Here is a 21449-nt window from a genome sequence, read left to right on the forward strand (position 1 = left end):
TTGAGTCATTATGACTGGAGGGCAGAGGATGAGGGAGTGAGTTATAAGAGACGAATTTGGAGAAGTAGGCAGAGGCTGGATCCTGTAATGTTTATAGGCAAGTTAAAGATTTTTGTTCTTATCCTAAGAACAGAGGGGAGTGAGTCATTTAAGGCATCTGAGTAGGGAGATTACACAATCATATCTGTGGATTAAAAATGATCATGGTGGTTGCAGATAGGAAGATCAAGAGTAGACATGAGAAGTTAGGAGTAAAGTGAGAATGATGGTAGTTTGGCTTGGTTAGGGCCAGTGAAGATGAAAAAAAGCAGAAATGAGAAATGTTTAGGAAAATTGAGAACTTGGTGGTAGATTAATTCTGGTGGGTTATGGAGAGGTGAGGTCAAGGATATGTTCCAAGTTCCCATATTGTTATGAAGTCAACAAGATGGAGAGCCCTAAAAGGAAGATTAGGTGATTGATTTCAGACATACTGAGGTTGAGGTGTCATTGACACATCTAAGAGAAGTAAAGTCCATAGTCTAATACATAAGCCTACAGCAAAGATTAGAAGTCTGGTCTGTAGATAATGCATTGGTAGCCACAAGTGTTTGGATATTTATTAAAGCTGTGAGTAGAATAAGATTACTGTAGGAAAGAATAGAGAGTGGGCAAAGAAGAAGGTTAAGACTCAGATTTGAGGAATATTGATATTTACAGGTCTGGTGGAGGGGGATGACTTGGCAAAGGAGATGTAAAGGGTACATTTGAAAGGTTAGGAGAAAAATAGGAGGAGCTAGGGTCATCGAAGCCAAGGAAAGAAGTGGTTTAGAAAGTCAAGAGTGGTCCGGAGTGTTGCTTTGCTGTTGAGATATCTGAGAAGCAAGAAGTGGAAACCATGTGTTTTTATCATTTACCACTCATATGGCAGACAGGTGGCTACTAGTATCTCATGGTTACTGATCCTCTTAGACTTGAGGATTTGTGATGTTGCTACTGGGAATGCAGTTCTCTCCATTCTTTTGTTTTCTGCTTCAAAGCCATAATAACAGCATGCTGGGGAATATCTTAAATCATAACTGTGGGCAAAGGTATAAGCTAGTTATGAACTATTAACATCTAAATAACTATAGATGTATTGAATAGATATATTCAAGTAATCTCAGATAAACATAAAAATGATTTAAAATGGTTTCTTTAGTCAGTCTGGATATTTATTCCCCTTTCAAATTATTATTCTTTTTCCTGCATTTCTGTGAAGTTTACATTCTCTTTCTTTTGATTCCAAGTTTATTACTTAACCAGTTCAAGAAGATGATCTTTTTTTCCCTTTCTTTATTTCTTTTTTTAAATTTAGACTTTTTTAAAAACTGGATTATAATAGAAAGAACATAAGGCTAACCAATCTGGGTTATATCCCACCTTTGTTCTTAACTAATAATGTACTCATAGACAATCTCTTAGAGAATTTTTCAATCTTCTGAGCTTGAGGTGCTGGCAGATGATCTCAGCAGAAATGCCAAGTGGATGGTTAGGTAAAGAGAGCAGCAGCAGAGAGAGAGTTTTCCTTTGCTAGACATGGAGCTTTCGTATGCAAACTGCTGAAGGCATCAGCCAGTGAACAACCACCACTGGACTGAGGCCTAGAGGCAGGGCAAAAGGAAGCACTCGAACTGCAGAATGGAGGGGAAGTTAACAGCTGATAGGTGCCTACAGGTTCCACTAGTGTGGTCTTGCGACATCTGGCAGCACCTGTAACTTTCCAGTTTCTTCATTTCTAACTACATTTTAACATAAGGCTCCTTTCTACAATCAAGGTAATCTGACAAATCAATCCATGCTCAAGTTATTAGGCAGTCTCATTGGTAACATTAGGTGCATTTTAACAGGATATTTCCAGCCAGGCATAAAGATGTAGACCAGGCAAGTGACTCCAACTGAAGGAATTTGGAGCATCTCCTTAAGGTCAGGAGAGAGTTGGAGCTCCTTCTCATTATTACCTACATAGTCTCAAAGGTATATATGTATATGATTTCTAAGTTTTAAATGATTAGGAAAACAGTGAAGGTCAATTTTTGTTTCACGAGTTGATTTTAATTTGTTATATCTATATGATTTTGTTTTGGTTTATTTAGCAACTTACCAACCACATTCGAGATACCCTGCCAAACTTCCGAAACAAACTACAGGGGCAGTTGCTCTCCATAGAACATGAAGTAGAAGGCTACAAAAACTTCAAGCCAGAAGACCCCACCAGGAAGACCAAAGCATTGCTGCAGTGAGTCACCTTTCCCTTCCCTCGTTCGGCATTTGAAACTAATTTCTTCGGTTTGCTTTTGCCTTGGTCTCTTTGTCATGATATTTTTGAGGTTTAACAGAAGAAGCAAATAAAGTGTAGAGACTCAGTGTATGTTATACAATGAGCCTTGAGTCTTTATGTGATCTTATTCTGTTACTATAAATTGAACCAGTTGTCCATCCCCATGCACAATTTCCCTGTGCTTTTATAATTGGATTCTGTAAATGAGTAAAACCAATAGTGATAACTCAGTAGGGTTTTTACCCATAGTCTTTAGAAGTGGACAAAGCTCCTGTCAAAAATGTCATCTGTATTATACAATTGTTTCTACTGATGTCACTCACACTTATTATCTTCTTATGTTAGTCATTTCATGTGATTTATCTGTGAATGTTTTTCAATGGAATGAGAACCAAGGCTTTAATAATTAAAATGTGGGTGACAAGGCCCATTTAAATTTCTTTCACCTTTTTTTAGTAATGACTTTCACGTAGCTCTTTTAAAACATAGATGTGAAACCTGCCAAGTATCTTTTTACACCTTCATGGTCTTCCCATCTTATCCTTGGGTTACTAGGTATCCCTGAGAGGCCTTGGGTAGGACAGCAGAGTTGTTAGAGAATCACCATCTCCTTATGTCTTTTATCTTTGTTCTGTTTTCTGGCCCCTCCCAGTCTCATCTGTCCTCTTATCCCTATGCTGCAACTTGCATCAGTTTCCTCTCAACCAGAAGACCCCTTGCCCAGGACATCCCAAGTCCATTTTCCAAGATGATGCTTCTTCTTACTGTGTAACCTTGCAATCAAGATGCCCTTAATTTGGTGCTGAAAATGCATGAGAAGATCCCTTTCTTTGTGGAGATATTTCTAAATGCTCAAATTATTTAAGTAAAAATTTAATGTAACATTTTATGTTTCCTCATTTAAAAACATTATAGAATCATACAGTGGAAATAATTTTTTCTTGGATTCAACTCTTTTCCTTGTTTATCTTTTCTTTTTATTCTTGGCTTTGGTTAAGCTACTATAAAAACTCTTCAAGTTACAGAGAAAAGAAAGCTATTTCTGTTTAGGCTCTAGGTCATCATCTTAACATCCAACTGAAACTACTCTTCTTACAAATACTAGGCTTGCCTCTGTGATTCCATTGGACTCAGATTACAGAATTTTCCACATCTGGATTCTTCCCTTGTAGGGGGCTGATTAGCTCTTTCCTCTCTCCTTACCTCCCTTTCCTTTTTCTTTCCTTTCCCCTTTTCTGCCTGCCTCTCTTCTTGCCTTCCTATCATCTCTTTGTGTTTGACTTGGTGTCTGGCTCTGTGCTATCTACTGGAGATTCAACAACAGATAAGACTTTTGCTATCAAGGAGAGGCTACAATAGAGCAAGGGAAACAGACATATAAGCAACTATGTTAAAATCTGATAAATGCTATGTTTCTGGTAAGTATAAAATGTTAAGGGAGGACAAATGAGGAAGCAATTACAGGTGAGGAAGGTTGTGAGTTCACAGAGGAAAAGGTACTTTAATGAGAACCTAATGTATGGGAGGAGTTTGTCAGGTGGAAGACGAGGACAAGAGAATAGTGTGAAATTGTTTATAGCTTGTTGTAGTGGGCCAATGGGCTGGAGTGTAGGCTGGAAGGAAAGCAGTGGCTAGAGGTTTAATTTCCTAAAATTTCCCAGCATTTCAGTGCTTCCTCATGTGTATACCTTCTCAGGTGGTTAAAAATTAGATTAATATTGGCATTTGCATAAACATAGTTACGTGGTCCAATTGTATTCTGAATTTTCTGGCCTATGTGACTTGCAGTTTTAATTCATCCGTGGTTTTGATGAAAGAGAATAAAAGATAAGTCTTCAATGGTTTGACTTTTTCCTGTTGAATTTGAAAGTATTACCCTCATGCCAAAATTAGAGTTTCTACACTAGCAATCGAAGATGTAAGTAGGTTGCTGTTTTCTCCCTGTAATATTTTTCTTTGTTTTTACCAACCACCTTAAGGTAATTCATTCCTTCACTGAAGTTATTGAGTACCTCTTGAATATTGGGCAGGGGGAGATAAATAAAATTCATGGTTCTTGCTTTTAGGAGAGACTGGCAGGTGAACAAGGGTGAGGGACCCTACTAAGTGTTGTGTTGAAAATAAGTACAGGAGAGGAGGAAGAGAGTCCCTTTACCTGACGGCGATGAGAAATGGTAGTGGATAGGACCGTGGAAGGTTTCCTGGAAAAACTAATGCTTGAACTGATTCTTGAAGGACAGATAAAAATTAGCCAGGCAGGGAAGCAAGGAGCAGAGAAAATGATGTTCTGAGCAGAAAGGAAAACAAGTGTAGAAGCACAAAGCATGGTACACATAGGGAACTGCAAATACAATTTTTATGGTTGGCTTAGAAGGTGAATGTGGGCGAGTAGTGAGAGATGGAGCATCCAGGGCCAGACCATGGAGAATCTTGCATAATGGGTTAAGGAATTTTAATTTTATTATCAAATTGTGGGGAATCATTGAAAAACAAGGCTAGAGGTAGTTGTGGAGGAGGGTGGAGGTCACCAGTTAGCATTGTTCTGGCAGAGGGAGGTCTGTGATGTTGGGGCGGGGAACAGAGCTCACAGAGAATGAAGAGGCTCATCTGAAGCATTTAGAACACAAAGTGAGTGCAATGTCATAGGAACCGAGGTACATTTTGACTATTCTATATAAAGTTTTATTGTTTAATTCTTAATTTCAGTCTTTTTAAATGCCACTTTATGTTTTCGACTAAATGGGCAGAATGCATCTAATGACACAGATATTTAAGATACATATTTTAATTAAATGCCTAAAATAAATCTTAATAACATGTATGTCATATAACTACATTTTTGAGTGCTGAATAGAGTACAGTGTTAATTCTGCCAGTAGGTGCCACTAAGAACACTAGGAAAGGATTCTAAAGGCTCACCACAGTGAATTAAAATGAGAAATGCAAAGCCTTATAACTTTAACTTGAGTTTTTTTCTCTTTCACAATTAAAGGATGGTTCAGCAATTTGCTGTGGATTTTGAGAAGAGAATTGAAGGGTCAGGGGATCAAGTAGATACGCTGGAGCTCTCAGGAGGGGCTAAAATCAATCGTATTTTCCACGAACGCTTTCCTTTTGAGATAGTAAAGGTTTGTACCAAGTATTATTTCTTCCCTTTCACTTTTTCATTTACATGTTCTGTTCTACATAACTGTTCATAAAATGTTTATGTGAGTGGTATAGGACTAAAATCCTTGAACAAAAATCCCCATACTCAAGTGATGAAATTTAGGAGAGAAATATTTTCTTCCTGATGGTCCTGATTTTATTTATTTAATAGGATCTAACAACATTTCAAGTTATTTCAACAAATACTAATTGAGTTATTATGAAGTTTATTTGTTGTCTGACTAATTTAATAATGTTTCTTGAGCACCTATTCTGTGCCAAAATTCTAGGTGCCAGTGAGCAAGACAGAGGCACTGTCTGGTGGGAAAAGAGAGGAAATTTTACAATAGACAAAGTAAAAAAACATCAAGTGTTGTTATGTAACACAATGTTAGGGAGAACGAGGGAGGCGGAGTTGAGTGAGCCACTTTTTAAAAATATTTATTTGTTTACTTTAGGCACAGAAGGAGAGAGAGACAGGCAGGAGCAGGAGGGGTAGAGGGAGAAGGAAAGAGAATCTCAAGCAGGCTCCACGCTGAGCACAGAGCCTGATGTGGGGATTGATCCCAGGACCCTGAGATCATGACCTGAGCTGAAACCAAGAGTCAGACGCTTAACCAACTGTGCCCACCCAGATGCTCTGAGTGAGCCACTTTTGATAGGATGTTTTAGGTGAGGTCCTTCTGAGTAGAGGACATTGAAAGCATGACCAGAATGTCATGAAGAAATCAGCTGTAAGGATCTTGGGAAGATGATCATTCAAGGCACAGCTGAGGATGAGGCCCTAAAGCAAGCATCTGTCCAATGGGTACAGAAACAGTGGGTAGAGAATAGATGGGGCCAGTATAGAGCTGATGGAGGGGAGAAGGGTATGCTGTGAATTCAGAGGAAGGAAGTTTCCAGTTTATGCCAGGCCTTCCAGGTTGCAGTGAGGTGTTTATGTTTAATAATGAGAAGTTAAGGGAGAGTTTTAAGAAAAGGTATGACCTGATTTGGTGGATAATTTTAAAAGAACACTTTGCAGGCTCAGTTGTAAAGGGGCAAGAGAGTTGATTCAGGGAGAAAAGTTTGGTGAGTTAAACAGTAGGGTCAGAGCTCCTAGGAGTGAATCAACTTTCTGTGGTGCCTAAAGTTTATACAATTTGGGGGGAGCCCTTGAAGGGAAAGAATACAAAATTATAAACATAGAGTTAGGCACAGGGTCTTGGAAGGTGCTTATGCAAGAAGCCCTGAAACTTAATCTTCTTTAGCTTCCTAGTAAAAATGCTCTAGAAGAGAGGATGGAGAAAGTGATTGGATTTGTGATTTTGAGGGTAGGGTCAGTAGTGCTTGGACTGGTATGGGGGATGCAAGAAAGAAGATTCAAGGTGACTCCTGAGGTTTAGGCTTGAACAATGGCAAATCATAGATGGGGAAACTGAGCAAAAGCTGAGTTTGTGTAGAGGTATGAACTGAGAGAGTTTTATTTTCGCCAAGTTTAGTTTGGCTTGCCCAAGAGGGCTAAGTAGTACTAGGGACTCTGTTACTTGCTTCACATACAGAGGAGGGTGCTAATGTCTTGATGTGGGAGGTAAATTGGTAAATAGATTGTTTCATTAAAATGTGCTAAGGGGTAACCTTGAGCCTACAGACCTGAATCCCATACTGAGTGCATGAGGGAGCCTGGCTTCTGAGCTGAGTTTGCAAGGATGAACAGCTAGGCAAGCAGGAGGGGGTTGGGGCCTGGGGTTGTTACAGATAGAAAAGGAGGAATGGTGAAAGCTGAGCTGTGGACTGCGGGGTGTGGTAGGAAACTAAAGCAGTTCATCGTTTGATGGTATAAAGTGTGAGGGGAAAAATGGATAGACAATGAGAGTGGGGAGACAAAATCTTAGAAGTCAAGGGCTGAACCAAATGTGCTCTTGATATCCCTTTTAGGTCTAAGCTCCATGACACTTTGATCCCAATTCCAAATATATTTAAAGTACCTAGAATTTCTGGGAGATTTTTATGCAGTCATCTATCCTGCCTTGGATTGGTAAAATATTATTAATTTCCTCTTGTAAAGAGGCCTTGAATGCAGGTGGTTAAAATGGCCAGGGAGAAAAGACAGCCATTGTTAATCTCAGCCCAGCTGGACCACTGGTGCATGTCAGGTGACACTCTTATTTATGCGTTTGTCTGTGAATAAATACATTTACTACATTCAGCAGAAGAATGAAGAATTGTATATTTCAAATGAATGGCCAGATTTATGTCCAGAAGGCATTCTTTATGCATAGCGCTCCTATCTATAACAGAGTTAAAATCCACTATGCTAAAATTCCCAGAAATCCCCAATGTTCTATGTTGCCTTGAACTTTATATAAACAGATGTTTTGGCCATCTGGGTTTAGGTTAGGAGACACATGAGTATCCATTTATTAATAACTAAGTCAAGTTATTCTCATTTTTAAATATTCAACAATATTATTATTCAAAGGAATTAAGTGTCATAACTGTGGCTCATTTTGCATCTGCAGATGGAGTTCAATGAGAAAGAATTACGAAGAGAAATAAGCTATGCAATCAAAAACATACATGGTATCAGGCAAGTGATTTACATTTTCCTCGTCTTCTGTTCAAGCTACTAAAAGAAAATTAATAATTATAAATGGCTAGTGAAGTAGCCTTTTTGTCATCTGAGCAGGGGAGTACAGAGATGGAAGTAGGAAATAGGAGACTCTAGTTTGAGTTTAATGGTGATTTCCTGTATTGTCACACTCACAAAAGAAAAGACTTTACAATTTAAAAAAAGCAGGAACACTTCCTGCATCCACAGCACTGTGCTCTGTACAGTTAGGGATATACTGGTGAGCAAGACCTTGTTCTCCAGAGCCTTGCATTTTAGGGAGGGAGGCCTGACCTACTCATAAGTGATCATGACTTAACACAGAGGCAGGACAGATAAATTTCTGCTGGAGTTGTGGGGTAAGATTGGGTAAGATTAATGAAGGTGGTGGCTTTTGAGTTGAACCTGCCTGGATAGAGAAAAAGAATGATTTCGACAGGCAATGGTGTGCTGTGGGTTTACACATATGTGTGTGTGTGTGTGTGTGTGTGTGTGTATGCATGCACACATGTGAAACATGGGAGGCTGGAGATTATTGAGGCAGGAGAATAAAAGAGAGGGCTTACAGTGGACAGAGTAGTGTGAGCAAAGGCACAGAAGAGGTAAAGTACAGCAGGGATTCGTGGAGCAGGGAGTCATGCATTTTCACTGAATGGGAGGGCAGTGGGACACGAGACTGTGAGGGGAGTTTGTATCTTGTGTGGAAGTTTGTGGGGGATTCCCCTTGTATCAAATGGGATTATTCTCACTTTCTTTAAAGCACTGTCATAAGAAAAAAAATGAATTTAGCACACACATTTCTTGAGTTCATCTGCCAAATTTAATGGAGTATATTTAAATGTCCTGATTTTAAGATATTGAACTTAGGTTGCTTACTTCATAGATGATCTCATAGGAAGGAGATGTCGCCCTGTCTGTTGGCCATTGTCTCTCGGCTTCTGCCACAGGGCTAAGTTGAGACCATTTTGGGGACAGAACCTGAGAGGGCAAAGCTTGACAGTGAGTGTACAAGTGAAAGGACTTATGACATTTGAATTTCCTGTCATTTTAACATTCAGACAACCTGCTCTGCAAGCTGCAAAAAGGATAGGTAAATACACAGTCACAAAGTAAAAGGGAGAAAAGATTCTATAACTAAATCCAGTATTTTTCTCTTATTGTCAACAGGATTTCCAAGTTCTCTATTAATTCTATTCTGTCTTCCTCAAATCTGGAATACATTAGGTATAGAAGCTGTGTCTTGCTCTTGAGCTGGGCAGGGCTAGTATTTGAGCATGTCAATCTGATCAGTGCAGTGAAACCAAATCACATTTTTGGGGGTCCCAAACTGTTCTTATATTCACTTACTTTGCTGTTAAGTGTAAAATGCAGTACTTTTACTTGGCTTTTATAACTCCTTATCAGATACATTTTTGTTGAATGTAGCTGCAAAAGCTCAGTAGTTCAGTTTTGAAGATTTTGGAATTACATGCATTGCAAAAGAATAGGTGGGTTGTTATTTATTATTCTGGAATTAATTTGCCTGTAAGATGATAAGAAGTGCACAGTGTCCTGAGAATAAGATATACTAATGGATGGCATGATGATTTAGGCTTTTAAATACACTTAATTTGAAAAATTTGGTTTCTGACTGGTTGCTAGGTATCAAAATATCAGAAGCCATCTTTGTCCACTGCAGACCTAATGGCCCTTCTGTGTTCTGTAAGCACTGTGTGCCAGTGATGAGCACGGGAGAAAGACAGTCCTTGTGGGGCAAAGACAAATGCAATAATGACCTTTCCACCAGGGTAGTAATGGGACTATGTGTGTTCAGACCACTGCAATGCAAAATAGGATGTTGGGGTTTGGAGAAGGAAGACCTTGTCAGTGGCAGGATTGGAGAAGGCAAGCTGTAGGAAGTGGTTGTTTTTGATCTGGGCTTTGAAGCACAGGTGGGACTTGGACGGGCTGAAAGTGTGGGGAGGGTGAAGTGAATCTTACGGATGGAGGCAAAGACAGAAAATGTTAGTATGAGTATGTTTGTGGAAAGGCCAAGGATTGGGTTTGGCTGAAACATAGGGTGCGTGAAAGGGAGGAGGCAAATAGCTGGAATGGAAGGTTAGGGTCAGACAGGGAAAATTTTAATGTTAGACCAAACAGTGTGGATTTTATTCTGTATCCAAGGTGGAGAAATTTCAAATTATAATATAGTAGGATCACTACAGTTAGAAAAGGAGGTGAGCGTAAGGTGATAAAGTAAATGATTAGAGGTACCAGAATAAAGCTGCTGTAAGGGAAGGGTGAAAGGAATTTCCCAAAAGAAGCATCACTGAATTGAGTGGTGAAGGAGAAGTTAATCAAAGGCAGGAGGGCCTGGGAATGGGGAGGATCCAGCACAAGCACTTGGAGCCTGTAGGGCTTTAGGCGTGATGATACTCGGGGTTCAGAGTTTCTCTTATGGTAGCTTTTCTCCTTTGTCCTTTTGTTTAGATGTAATCATTTTTCACCTTTTATTACACACCACACTCACCTGCTTTGCTACGTACTTTTGCAGCCGGAGAAAACCATTGTTATGACACCAATTTGAAATAATTACAGCCAAGTGAAAGGATACTTGCTATTTTGATTCTCATTTTTTTTTTTTTTTTTTGTAAATTCACCATTTAGGCATCCTGGGTCCCAAGCTAGTTAACTGTCTTCCTTTTCCTGTAGCACCCCAGAACCTCAGATTGGGATCCCCTGAGGTCGCTATAATACAGCTCTCCTGGAGAGGATAGATTGCATAGTCAGGAATGCTACTATTTCAGTGTTGACAAAATGAGGATTATCTTCTGCTCTATGAAGGACGAGAGGGGGTTGCTATTGGAATACTTTGACAGAGAAATGTAAATTTAGGACAGCATTTTTATTGTAGCATTGCTTTTTATTGCAGTGAAACAGTGAGATGAAACAAACTACAGGTAAATGTCAGTTACTGGTCATATTATTCCAGTCCATGAAAACATTTTGGGAACTGTTTTTAGGTGACACTAATCATCTAGAGAATGAAATTTATTATGGGATAGTAGTTTTGAAGATATTATTACAAATGATAACTGTTGATAGAATAAATCATTATGTAACTTTTAAACTTGGGTATTACATGGTTACTTTAGGTGGCATGTCAATTAAAACGTTTTTCAAAAAACTATTGGATATTACTTAATTTAAAAAATCTAATATACTGCTTTCTTTCTTATATTCAGGACAGGGTTGTTTACTCCAGACATGGCATTTGAAGCAATAGTCAAAAAGCAAATTGTAAAGCTGAAAGGGCCTTCCTTGAAGAGTGTAGATCTGGTAATACAAGAATTAATCAACACTGTTAAGAAGTGTACCAAAAAAGTAAGTTTGAATTATTTAACTTTCCAAAAGTTAACTTTCTAGTTTACCCATCTTTCCTACAGTGCTATATAACTCTCAGCAATGGGAAATGAATTGGCTTGTCTAGCCCCCAGCTGGGTGCTGTCCAGCCCCCCACTCTGGGCTCTGGGGTGGGTGGCCAAGGGGACTGGGTGGCTGGGGCTCGGGCACCCTACCCCTCCACCACTGGAGGTCCCACCAGGCTATTAAAGGGGAATGTTACTGCAAAAAAAAAAAAAAAAAAAAGGTAGTGTATTGCCCTGACTTTGTTGTAAAAGGTAGTGTATTTGCCCAAGGGGAAGGATTGTGAAAAGTATTGAGTGGGAACTGCTTTCATGGTAGATGGGCAGAGATTTGTCTTCTATCACCCATGCCAAACAGGGTTGTTTAAACCAGAAAGAGTATATTTTAGTCAGTTAATTGTTTTCCTTGTTGTCTTAAACAGGTAAATATCACCTTAGAACAATTTGGTGAATTCCATAAACTAATTTTTCTTATGGTGTGTGGATGGGGATAATTGTCAGAGGAAGGGAATCATTGACATTGCATATATCAGTAAAAAAAAAAATTCTTCTAAGTTTTAAATGAATCCCATTTGAACCTGGATTCTGGGAAGCAGCAGTGTGGTATAGTACTTAAGACCCCAGGCTCTGAGGTCCAATTACCCAGATTCAAATCCTGGCTCTGCTACTTACTTTCTGTGTGATCTTGAGTATTATACTTAATCCCTTAGAGTCTTATAAATTTCTTTCACAGAGGATGATAATAACAACAATCCTACTTCCGTGAGAATTAAACAAGATGATGCATCAAAGCCATGGGAACACTTAACACATTGATTAATCATACCAAGTACTCAGGAAATGATGGCTGATCTACAAATGGCCATTTTATTAGCATCCAGTACTCTCTACTGTGTGATATTTATTGAATCTATGATGTAGAGTAGGAGGGGGAGAGACTTCCTCCTCATGGGAGGGTCGTGGAGGAACTGTGCTGGATTCTGTCCATTCTGTGGGGGCATGAAAGGGGTACCTTGTGTTAGAACATGTGGGAAGGAAGTTGGTGATGATGTTTAAGGTAGGGCAGGCCTGGCCCCATGGCAATTAACACTGGTACTGATTTCTTGGAAGTGTAGATAGTTCTGGTTTTGTAGGTTTTGTTACCCTTCCCTTTCTGTATGGCTATGAATAACCTCCCTGAACAACCAGTGGGAAAAAAGGAGAGACAGAAAACGAAGATGAATATGAATTTGGTTTCCAGTTACCTGGTTGAAAAATTCAGATGAAGAAAGTTGTAAGTAGTGAAAGAGGAGAGCTGGCTAAATCCCAAGATGCCAATGCTAAAAGAAAAGGAGATAAGGGAATTGCTTGGGGCCCAGAGTGGCTCTGGAGCTTCAGACTTTTTTTCTCGACCTCTAATTATTCTTCTACCTTGTTCCTTAACGTACTAGTGTTCTCCCTTGGAAATGAGAGAAAAGCCATTAAGATCTAAGGGACTGAGGAAAGGGAAGAGGATGCACATGGAGAGGGGAAAAAACCCAATCTTTACACCAGGTGTCCATTCAAAAACTCAAACCCCACTGATAATACTTCACATTCCTTTTGTCCTTGCCTGACTTCAACATGCAGTTGCTCTTGCCACCTGTGTGGTTAAAGATCTCCTAATTGGCCTCCTTGTAGGTGATGCTGAATTAACTGATGTTGCATTCTCTGTTAACCACAGGATTGCCACTCTCAGTACCTGGATGTTTTCAGCCACAAGCTTTCCTTTAGATTGCCCATGTGCTCCCATTCCCACCAGGAAAGCTGGCTTTTTCTCAAGGGCCCATTGTGTTGTGCTTGTGTTCAAGTTTGTTTAGCCAGTCATATTTCTTATTTTAATCATGTAGTTGAAATGAAGAGTAAATGAACTGATCAAACACAGAAAAGACTTTGAGTTTTGTTTCTATAAACATGGCTTTGGAAAGACTTGATAAAAAAGCTTTGCTGTTCATGAGGTGTAGGCAGGATAATGCTTAAAGAAGATGGGGGAGAGTTATAAAAACCTAGATGAGCTCTGCATTCAGATTGTTTCACAAGTGTCTTCAGGTTCTCCCTATGCTTTAAAGAGAGCCAAACTGGAAATCATAGATGAAGGATGTGGTTTATGTAAGACAGAAGACGCATAACTCCAATCAGCAGACCCATATGCAGAGAACAGGCCCTTGGCCTCACATCAGAAGATTGGCACATGTGTGTATATTTATGTTTTAAGTTATATAGAGTGTTTATGGTATGTATGAGTCATTTTTTTTTTTTTTTGTCATTTCCCATTGTATCCAACTTGCAGGAAAACCAACAGTCAGTCCTGATGACATGGGAAGAGACAACTTGTTCGTGGACACTTTTTGGCTTCTATTCTTTTGCTCTTCACTCTTTGAATCTCTCTTTCCATTATGCTCTCTGGATCAGTGGTTGTTGTGTATTTGTCCTGTCTTCTCAAAACATTGTATAGTTTGTCTTAAATAAAACCTCGCCTTTTCCCTGAGATTACTGCTTACCCTTCAACTCTCTTCCCTGAAGAATATTTATTGGCTTACACCCAAGGAATCTAAGGGCCTGCTTCAGGCTTGGCATCTGCCTACTTACTCTGTGGCTTCCAAACATTGTGCTTTCAACTTCCTGTAAAAGTCTTCAGTAAAGGCCCCAATGGTACCAGCTCTGCTCTTCCCTTCTTTTCACTGTCACCATCGCATCTTAGTCACTCCCTTGCATTCATCAAGATATTTAGAACCTCATTTACATTTTTCCTCTTCATTGTAAATTCACTTTCAACTTGTATGACTTCAGTAGAGACTGTGTAGAAATCATATCCAACACCCAGGAACTATTGTTCTCCAAGATCTCTGACTCCAGTGGCTTTCGATTCATTCCACACTAGCCTGATACTTCCATTACCTCTTCTGGTCCTTATCTTCATTGACAAATGATTTACCAGGAGAGCCTTCAGCACTTTCAAACTGTAAGCCTAAGGTTTTCAGAATGCTGGTCACCCCTCCTAAGTTCTTTAGGTTTTAAGTTAGTGAGAAAATTAGTAGAAAAGCTTAGAGGAGGATTGAAATTTAGTACCCACTTTGCTGCTGATAAATCTAGATTGGAAAATGTGTCTGGAACTTGCTGCTGAAGTGGTAGCCTCCTGTTACTTCCTGTTCCTTCAGTAAACCTTAAAGGTCACAGTGGTGGAAAGAGTTAGATGTGCACCCATAAGAGAGACAGAGTATTTGGGCTTGCCTTACATCTGCGGGAATATAATCTAGTAAAAGTCGGAGAGCCACATGTGAGTAGTGACTTAGGGTACCCACCCTGCCCAAGAGAGAGCTGAGGATTGGTGCATGTCCGGTTCTCACTGTCTTACCAATCAACATGTCTTTCTCTGTGTGTGTGAGCTGAAGAAAATAATAGAAGTTTCTTCCATAGGGCTTCCCCAGGAGGGCAGAGTGTTGATGAAAGTTCCTACTATGAGTGAGATGTGCAAGGTGCTGTGGAAGAGCAAGTGAGCAACAGTTCTTCCTTCTACCTAACATTCTGTCACAAGCTCCTACCCTTCCAGTTTTCTCTCTCCTTTGCTCTCCTTATAACCACTCTCTGCTCATCAATTTCATTCTTATTTTCAGTAATGATTTCATAGAGAAGATAGGGACCAGAAGTGGGAACATGATTTTCCCAAACTTCCTGGTATTCCCAACCCTGTCCCTCCTTTCCTCTGTCTCTGTTGAGGTGGTCTCCCTGGCTAGGGTTGGGCTCCTCTCTGTACTCTCACCCTCTTAAGGAACTTATCTTTTGATTTTTCTATTTCTTAAATCATCACTTTCTCTATCACATTAAAAAATAATCTAACTTAAAAGTGGTACCAACAATAACAAAAACCTATCCACTACTTTATTCTCCTTTTCTTCATGTGCAGCCTTCTTGGGAAAAAAGTAGTTCGTATTTGCTATCTTTATTTTCTTATCTCCAGTTAACCCATAACTCTCTGAAATGTGACTTGCACACCACCACTCCATTGAGTAATTTTGGTGAAGGTCAACCAGAGACCTGATCGCCAGATGTAACACACACTCATCCCTGATGCTGTAGGCCTCTCTCTCTCTCTCTCTCTCTCTCTCTTTTTAAAAAAGATTCTATTCATTTATTCATGAGACACAGAGAAAGAGAGAGGGACAGAGATACAGGCAGAGGGAGAAGCAGGCTCCATGCAGGGAGCCTGACGTGGGACTCGATCCCCGGTCTCCAGGATCACACCATGGGCAGAAGGCAGCGCTAAACCGCTGAGCCACCAGGGCTGCCTGGCTACTCTCTTTTTGAAGCTGATACCCATCTCTCATGGCTTCTCTTCCATCCTTCTCATGATCCCTCCTCTGTCTCCTTTAAGAGATTATCTACTTTTCCTATTTCTGAACGCCAGAGTCACACAGAGCTTACTCCAGGTTTTCTTCTTTTTCTATCCTTTTTCTCTGCCAGGTCATATCTCCCATGGCTTATATTGGTGATTCCCAAATCGATAGCTCCAGCTTCAGCCTCTTTACTAAAACAGTCTACTCTACAGTCTGCTGCCATTATTCTCTTCTGACTTATAGCCCTGAACATTTTTTTTTTTTTACACTAAACTATTCCAGTGGCATCCTAACTGGTCTTTCTACTTTCTGTCTTTCTACTTTTTGTCTGGCCACCATCAAATTCATGCTCCCCACTGCTGTCAAAGAGGCCTTTCCAAAATACAGACTATTTTGCCTGTTCCCTCAAAATTATGCAATGGCTCCTCCAATCTTGCAAATAAAGTATAAATCGTTTACAGTTGCTTTTAGTTTAAAATGTGATCCCTGAATATACTTCTTGAGCTATGTCTATTGGTGCTTTGTGCTTGCTCCAGCCATTACAAGTGATTTGCACCACCCTCAGGGAATTTTCATGCCTTTCCCATTCACACATGTGATTCTCTTTGTTTAGAATGTCTCCTTTGCCTCTTGCCTTCATCTGCCATCCCCTTTCATTTTTTTGGTCCAACTCAATTCTCATCACTGTCCTAAGAAATCTTCCTGCAGGGCCTCTGTGAGTCCTCTTCTGATCTCTGCCCTTACTCCCTTTACAGTGCTTTAGTTGGCACCCTATGTTTACTCCTATCATGGCATTTATGATGTTACATTGTGGTTTGTTTGTAATTTATTTAAGTGAACGTCTCCTCTTGTTGATTATAAGCTTCTTTAAAAAATGCAAAACTGTGTCTTTTATCTTCTTGTTTTTGGCATCTAACATAATGACTAACCCCCCAGCAGAGGAATTCTATAAATACTTATTAACAATTTAGATATTCTAAGTTCCCCTGACACTAAATAAATCTGTACTTGGTTTTAAAAGAATATTTTAGTCATTTCTTTTAAAATAATCAAATTTGAGCAGGTTTTCTTTTCCTTCTTTCTCATTTTGATGTTCTTGACTTTTGCCCTCATTATGTCTACCTTCAATTTCTTTTACTTTAAAACTGCCCTAATTAAAATCTTTTGCAAAGCAAAATAGCCTTAGTTAAAGTTGATTATACCAGGACTTTATTACTTTTGAACATGAGCCATATATAACGTGATTATGTAATTTATTGTCCAATGTAGGACCCTTTTGAGATTGAAAGGGGGAGCTATTCATACATTCAGTGGAATAGTAGGAGTAGAGTGGACTACCCCAGGCAATCTGAAAGGCATAGTTACTCTAGCTGTATTGTGAATATATGTGTATGCACTTAGAGTCTTAAAACAGTACTTTCATTTACAGTATTTCTCATGTTGAATGTCTTATGTGTAAAATATTTAATTTTTTCCCCTTAAGCCACATAAATAAACATCAATGAAAAACATGGGATTTATGTTTGTTCAAGTAACAAAACACAAAGCTAGACTTCTAACCTGGGGGAATGCAATCTTCTTGGATATTTTCTCACTGTTGTCTCTGGAGCACTAGAGGACAAGGCAAGAACATTAGAGCTTTCTGAGTTGTTTGGCTTCACTCCAAGGACATGGAAATTTCAGAATTTTTCTGGTGGGCATCAGCTCTCAGCTGCTTTGCTTTAACCCTAATTCTCCGGTGTACCATTGAAGGGTCCTGAGGTTCTTTCAGGAAGCGCTGAGAGGAACATCTTGTGTTTTTAACCACAGTTTAGCAACTGTGCCATTTATTGGCCTCTTGGGAAACCACATTCTTGGATTGCCATCATACCAATTAATTGATTTTTTAAAAAATTTTTTACTCTGCTCAGAAAGAAAAAAAAAAAGCTTTGCAAGGAAATAGAAAAGATGCCTTAGTTGGCTGTAAGAAAGACAAGAAAATTTTTTTCATTAAAGAGTGCTATTAGAAGAAATAGAGTGCTGAATTTTGTGGCTAACTTAGGTGAGTCAATATCTTTCAATGATACCCATACTGATCAAGTGAATCTAAAGTCCTTAGCATGGCTTTCAAGGTTCCAGTAATCTTACCCCTTTTCATCTCCTAAACTCCTCCCACTCTCCCTTTCCTTGGTCCATTGCAGCTACACTGGTCTCCTGGTTTCTTCAACAGGTCAGGGATTTATGATGGTGGGGCCTTTATACTTCTCATTCTCATTGTTAGAAATATTTATGTGGATCAAACCCTTGCTTCTTTTTAAGTCTTTCCTCAAATGCCACCTAATCAAAGTGTTTCTCTGACTTTTCTATCTAAATTTATACATGCCTCCCTTCAAACACACACACACACACATGCATCACTCTTCATCTACTTATCAAACTTTGTTTTTCTTCATGGCACATATGACCACATGAATTATAATAGGTATGTCTTTTGTTTTTTTTGTTGGACAATAAAGGGACTTGAAGAATATAAGCTGCATGGAAATAGGGACTTGGTTTGTTCAACACTGTATTCACAACCCTGAAATAGCCAGGTTTTAAATAATAATTATTGAATGGATACTTGAAAGAATAAATGGATCATATCTCATAGATGTGATGGGTTATTATCCATTTGACTAAAGTAGCCACTTGATTACCTTCCATGAAAGTCTGTAGAGAATAGCTGCAAAGCATCATGCTCTAATAGGGCTTTCTTTTATGTCTGGATAGATCTGCTGTGGTTTCTACTCTACAAAAAGACTCACATTTCACCTCCTCTAATGGCTAGCTGGCTAGTCAACAAACTATTGTGTTTTGCATATAATAGATGCCTCATATAACTCAGGTTTCAAATCAGGCTTATTAAAGTTTGAACCTTTCATTGGATATTATGGGGATTCATGCCTGGTGCTTGGCTTTTAAAAGATAGGAATTTCATCTTTTTGTTATTGTTACTTGTTTTTAAGCCCAGCCCCTGCTTTTTTTTTTATTGAGCTATAATTCATATATAACATATTAGTTCCAGGTGACCACATAATGTTTCAGTATTTGTATATACTGTGAAATGATCACCATAACTGGTCTAGATAGCATTCATCCCCAAACATAGTTACAAGAATGTTTTCTTGTGATGAGAATTGTAAAGATCTACTCTTAGCAACTTTCAATGGTCACCGTGCTGTACATACATTACGTCCCCAGGACTTATTATTTTGTAACTGTAAGTTTGTGCCTTTTGACACCCTTCACCCATTTTGCCTGCCTAGGCCCCTGTCAATCACCAATCTGTTCTCAATGTCTAAGCTCAATTGTTGTTATTGGTTCTTAGATACTACAAGATTCTGTAAGTGCAATCATGCAGATTTGTCTTTCTCTGTCTGACATATATCACTTAGCCCCTACTCTCAGGGTCCTTCCATGTTGTCACAAATTATGGAATTTCTTTTTTTAATGGCTGGATAATATTCCAGGATTTTTGTTTTTTCATCTCATAATTCACTAAAGAATTTGTGATCTTTATAATTAATTCTTAATTTGTAATTTTCCCTGGCCTCTGCTTTTCCCCTTACTTTCTGTTTTGATTTTTCTTTTTAAACTGCTCATTAATATGCCTACCAGAGGTAAACTTGAAAAGAAAGAAAACGAAAATCTGATTATTATCTTCATGTGTTTTGAGACAGTGTCAACCCCATCCCTGGCCTCCTGTTTTAGTGTGCTCTGAATTACTTAATGAGGCTGTCTTTTCTGAACACCTTTCAGCTTTATTTCACCCAATGTTATACTTTTATTTTTATTCCTTGGCATTTGCCAACTAATCCTAGAGTCCCCATTTCTCTGCTTAGAAGTGTTATGGTGAGAATATACCAACATCCCATACATGTTCTTCCATCATATACTTTACTATTTGTAGAAAATATTTGAGGTGTAGAGATGTGGGATTTGCCCACTTGGAGAAGGAGGGTGAACATTTTTCTATCTCTCTGACCATTTTACCCAAGGCCCCCTCAATGGAACCTGGTTCTCTTCCCCTTCCACCAGCTTCAGTTAGGTCTTGTGAGACTTCCTATATGCTACTCCTAAAATAAGAGAACACTTGATAAAAAAATTTTCCCATTCACAATTGCTAGAAATTGCAACTTCTTGACCTCTTTATACTGAATCATTTCTTATCCTTGGTCACCTTTGTAAATGTAAATCCTTCTATTTTTCCTTTTTAATAATATATGTGTTATTATTTCATAATAATAATAGGTATTTTCTTATTTCCTGAATGAATCCAGCGTTATGCTATACACAAATGCTAGGGATTTGGGGGCAGGTTTTAATTCACATAAATGGAATAAAATTATTTTATGTTTTAATGGGCAGCAAAATCATTATTGCTGCTCAGTTTGTAGTGAGTGGCCAACATTGGAAAGTTTATGGCTTTTGGATCAAAACAGAGCCCATACCTTTAGGTTAGCCAAACCAATCAACTCAAGTCATGGGCATAAAAAAATTTTGTTCTGATCTTTGGTTTATTTTTTTGATTTATGTTTAGTATGGAACTATGAACAGATGGTACCTAATAACCTGACTCTTTGCTTAAGGCAGTGAACTAGTTAGTCTTGAAGGTGTGGAAATCTTTCCTCATCTTGTGTTTGTTCCAAGAGAGACGTAATAGCATGGCTCTCTTGGTCTGATTAATCAATGATTAGTAACTTTTATAAGTGTATAATTTTTGTTTTATTGGATAGAAAGACCATTCAAGTGATATTTTTCCGCTAGGGAAAAATGTGACCTATGCTTGAAAGTAATTTTTTTTTTTTATGGGGATCATGCGAAAGTAAATTTTTATATTGAGGTGCCACCAATAGAATTAAACACTACCCTAAATAACACTTAAAATATTGGATTTTGTTAATACATGTTTTGTATTTAAAAAAAATACCTAATACTCTTTCCCTCAGACCATGATTAAAATCTTCTCTCAAAAAATAAAAATAAAAAAAACTTCTCTCAGAATTATATATTTAAAGTTTTGCTTTCTAACATCATATATATTGCATTCTTTCTACATTGAATATTCCTTAAGAGTATTCAGTGTGATTTTAACAATAAACTGTATATTTTATTTATTTTTTTAAAAAAATGTGTTTATTCATCAGAGACACAGAGAGGCAGAGACATAGGCAGAGGAAGAAGTAGGCTCCCCACGGGGAGCCTAATGCAAGACTCAATCCCAGGACTCTGGGATCGCAACCTGAGCCAAAGGCAGATGCTCAACCACTGAGCCACCCAGGTGCCCTAACAAGAAACTGTTTAGAAGTAATTTGTCATTTGATCGATGCTCAGCTCTGTCTGGAAGCTTCACTGTTATGATTTAAGCATCAAATCTTCTGAGACCTGCTCAGAGTAGGTTTAGCCACTTTTTTGTGTGTTTTCCCTTGATTTTTATAAAATATTTCTCTCTAGTATGACAGTATCTGTAAAATCAACCTGCCACTAAGACTGGTTTTTAATATCAGGTAGTTTGACAAAAACTGAGCATCAAGCTGGCTTATGGCAGTTGCCCAATGAGTGACTGCCTTGAAATGAATTTAGGAATATAGAATTAATATAACCAATAGCAAAGTCTTAATTCCTTGATTCTGTAT

General features: G+C 38.7%; 1 protein-coding gene across 8 annotated transcripts in view; it reads left to right on the forward strand.

Annotated features, from left to right (window-relative positions):
• Positions 1 to 21449, forward strand: part of DNM3 (dynamin 3) — a 545518-nt gene that overhangs the window by 193675 nt on the left and 330394 nt on the right. For all 8 annotated transcript variants that reach the window (XM_041753175.1, XM_041753153.1, XM_041753160.1 and 5 more), the window contains exons 7-10: positions 2115 to 2257; positions 5292 to 5427; positions 7948 to 8015; positions 11261 to 11399. In XM_041753175.1, the coding sequence (XP_041609109.1) occupies positions 2115 to 2257; positions 5292 to 5427; positions 7948 to 8015; positions 11261 to 11399 (486 nt within the window). The remainder of the gene's footprint in view (positions 1 to 2114; positions 2258 to 5291; positions 5428 to 7947; positions 8016 to 11260; positions 11400 to 21449) is intronic.

This window comes from Vulpes lagopus, chromosome 1 (assembly GCF_018345385.1).
Source record: "Vulpes lagopus strain Blue_001 chromosome 1, ASM1834538v1, whole genome shotgun sequence".
NCBI lineage: Eukaryota > Metazoa > Chordata > Mammalia > Carnivora > Canidae > Vulpes > Vulpes lagopus.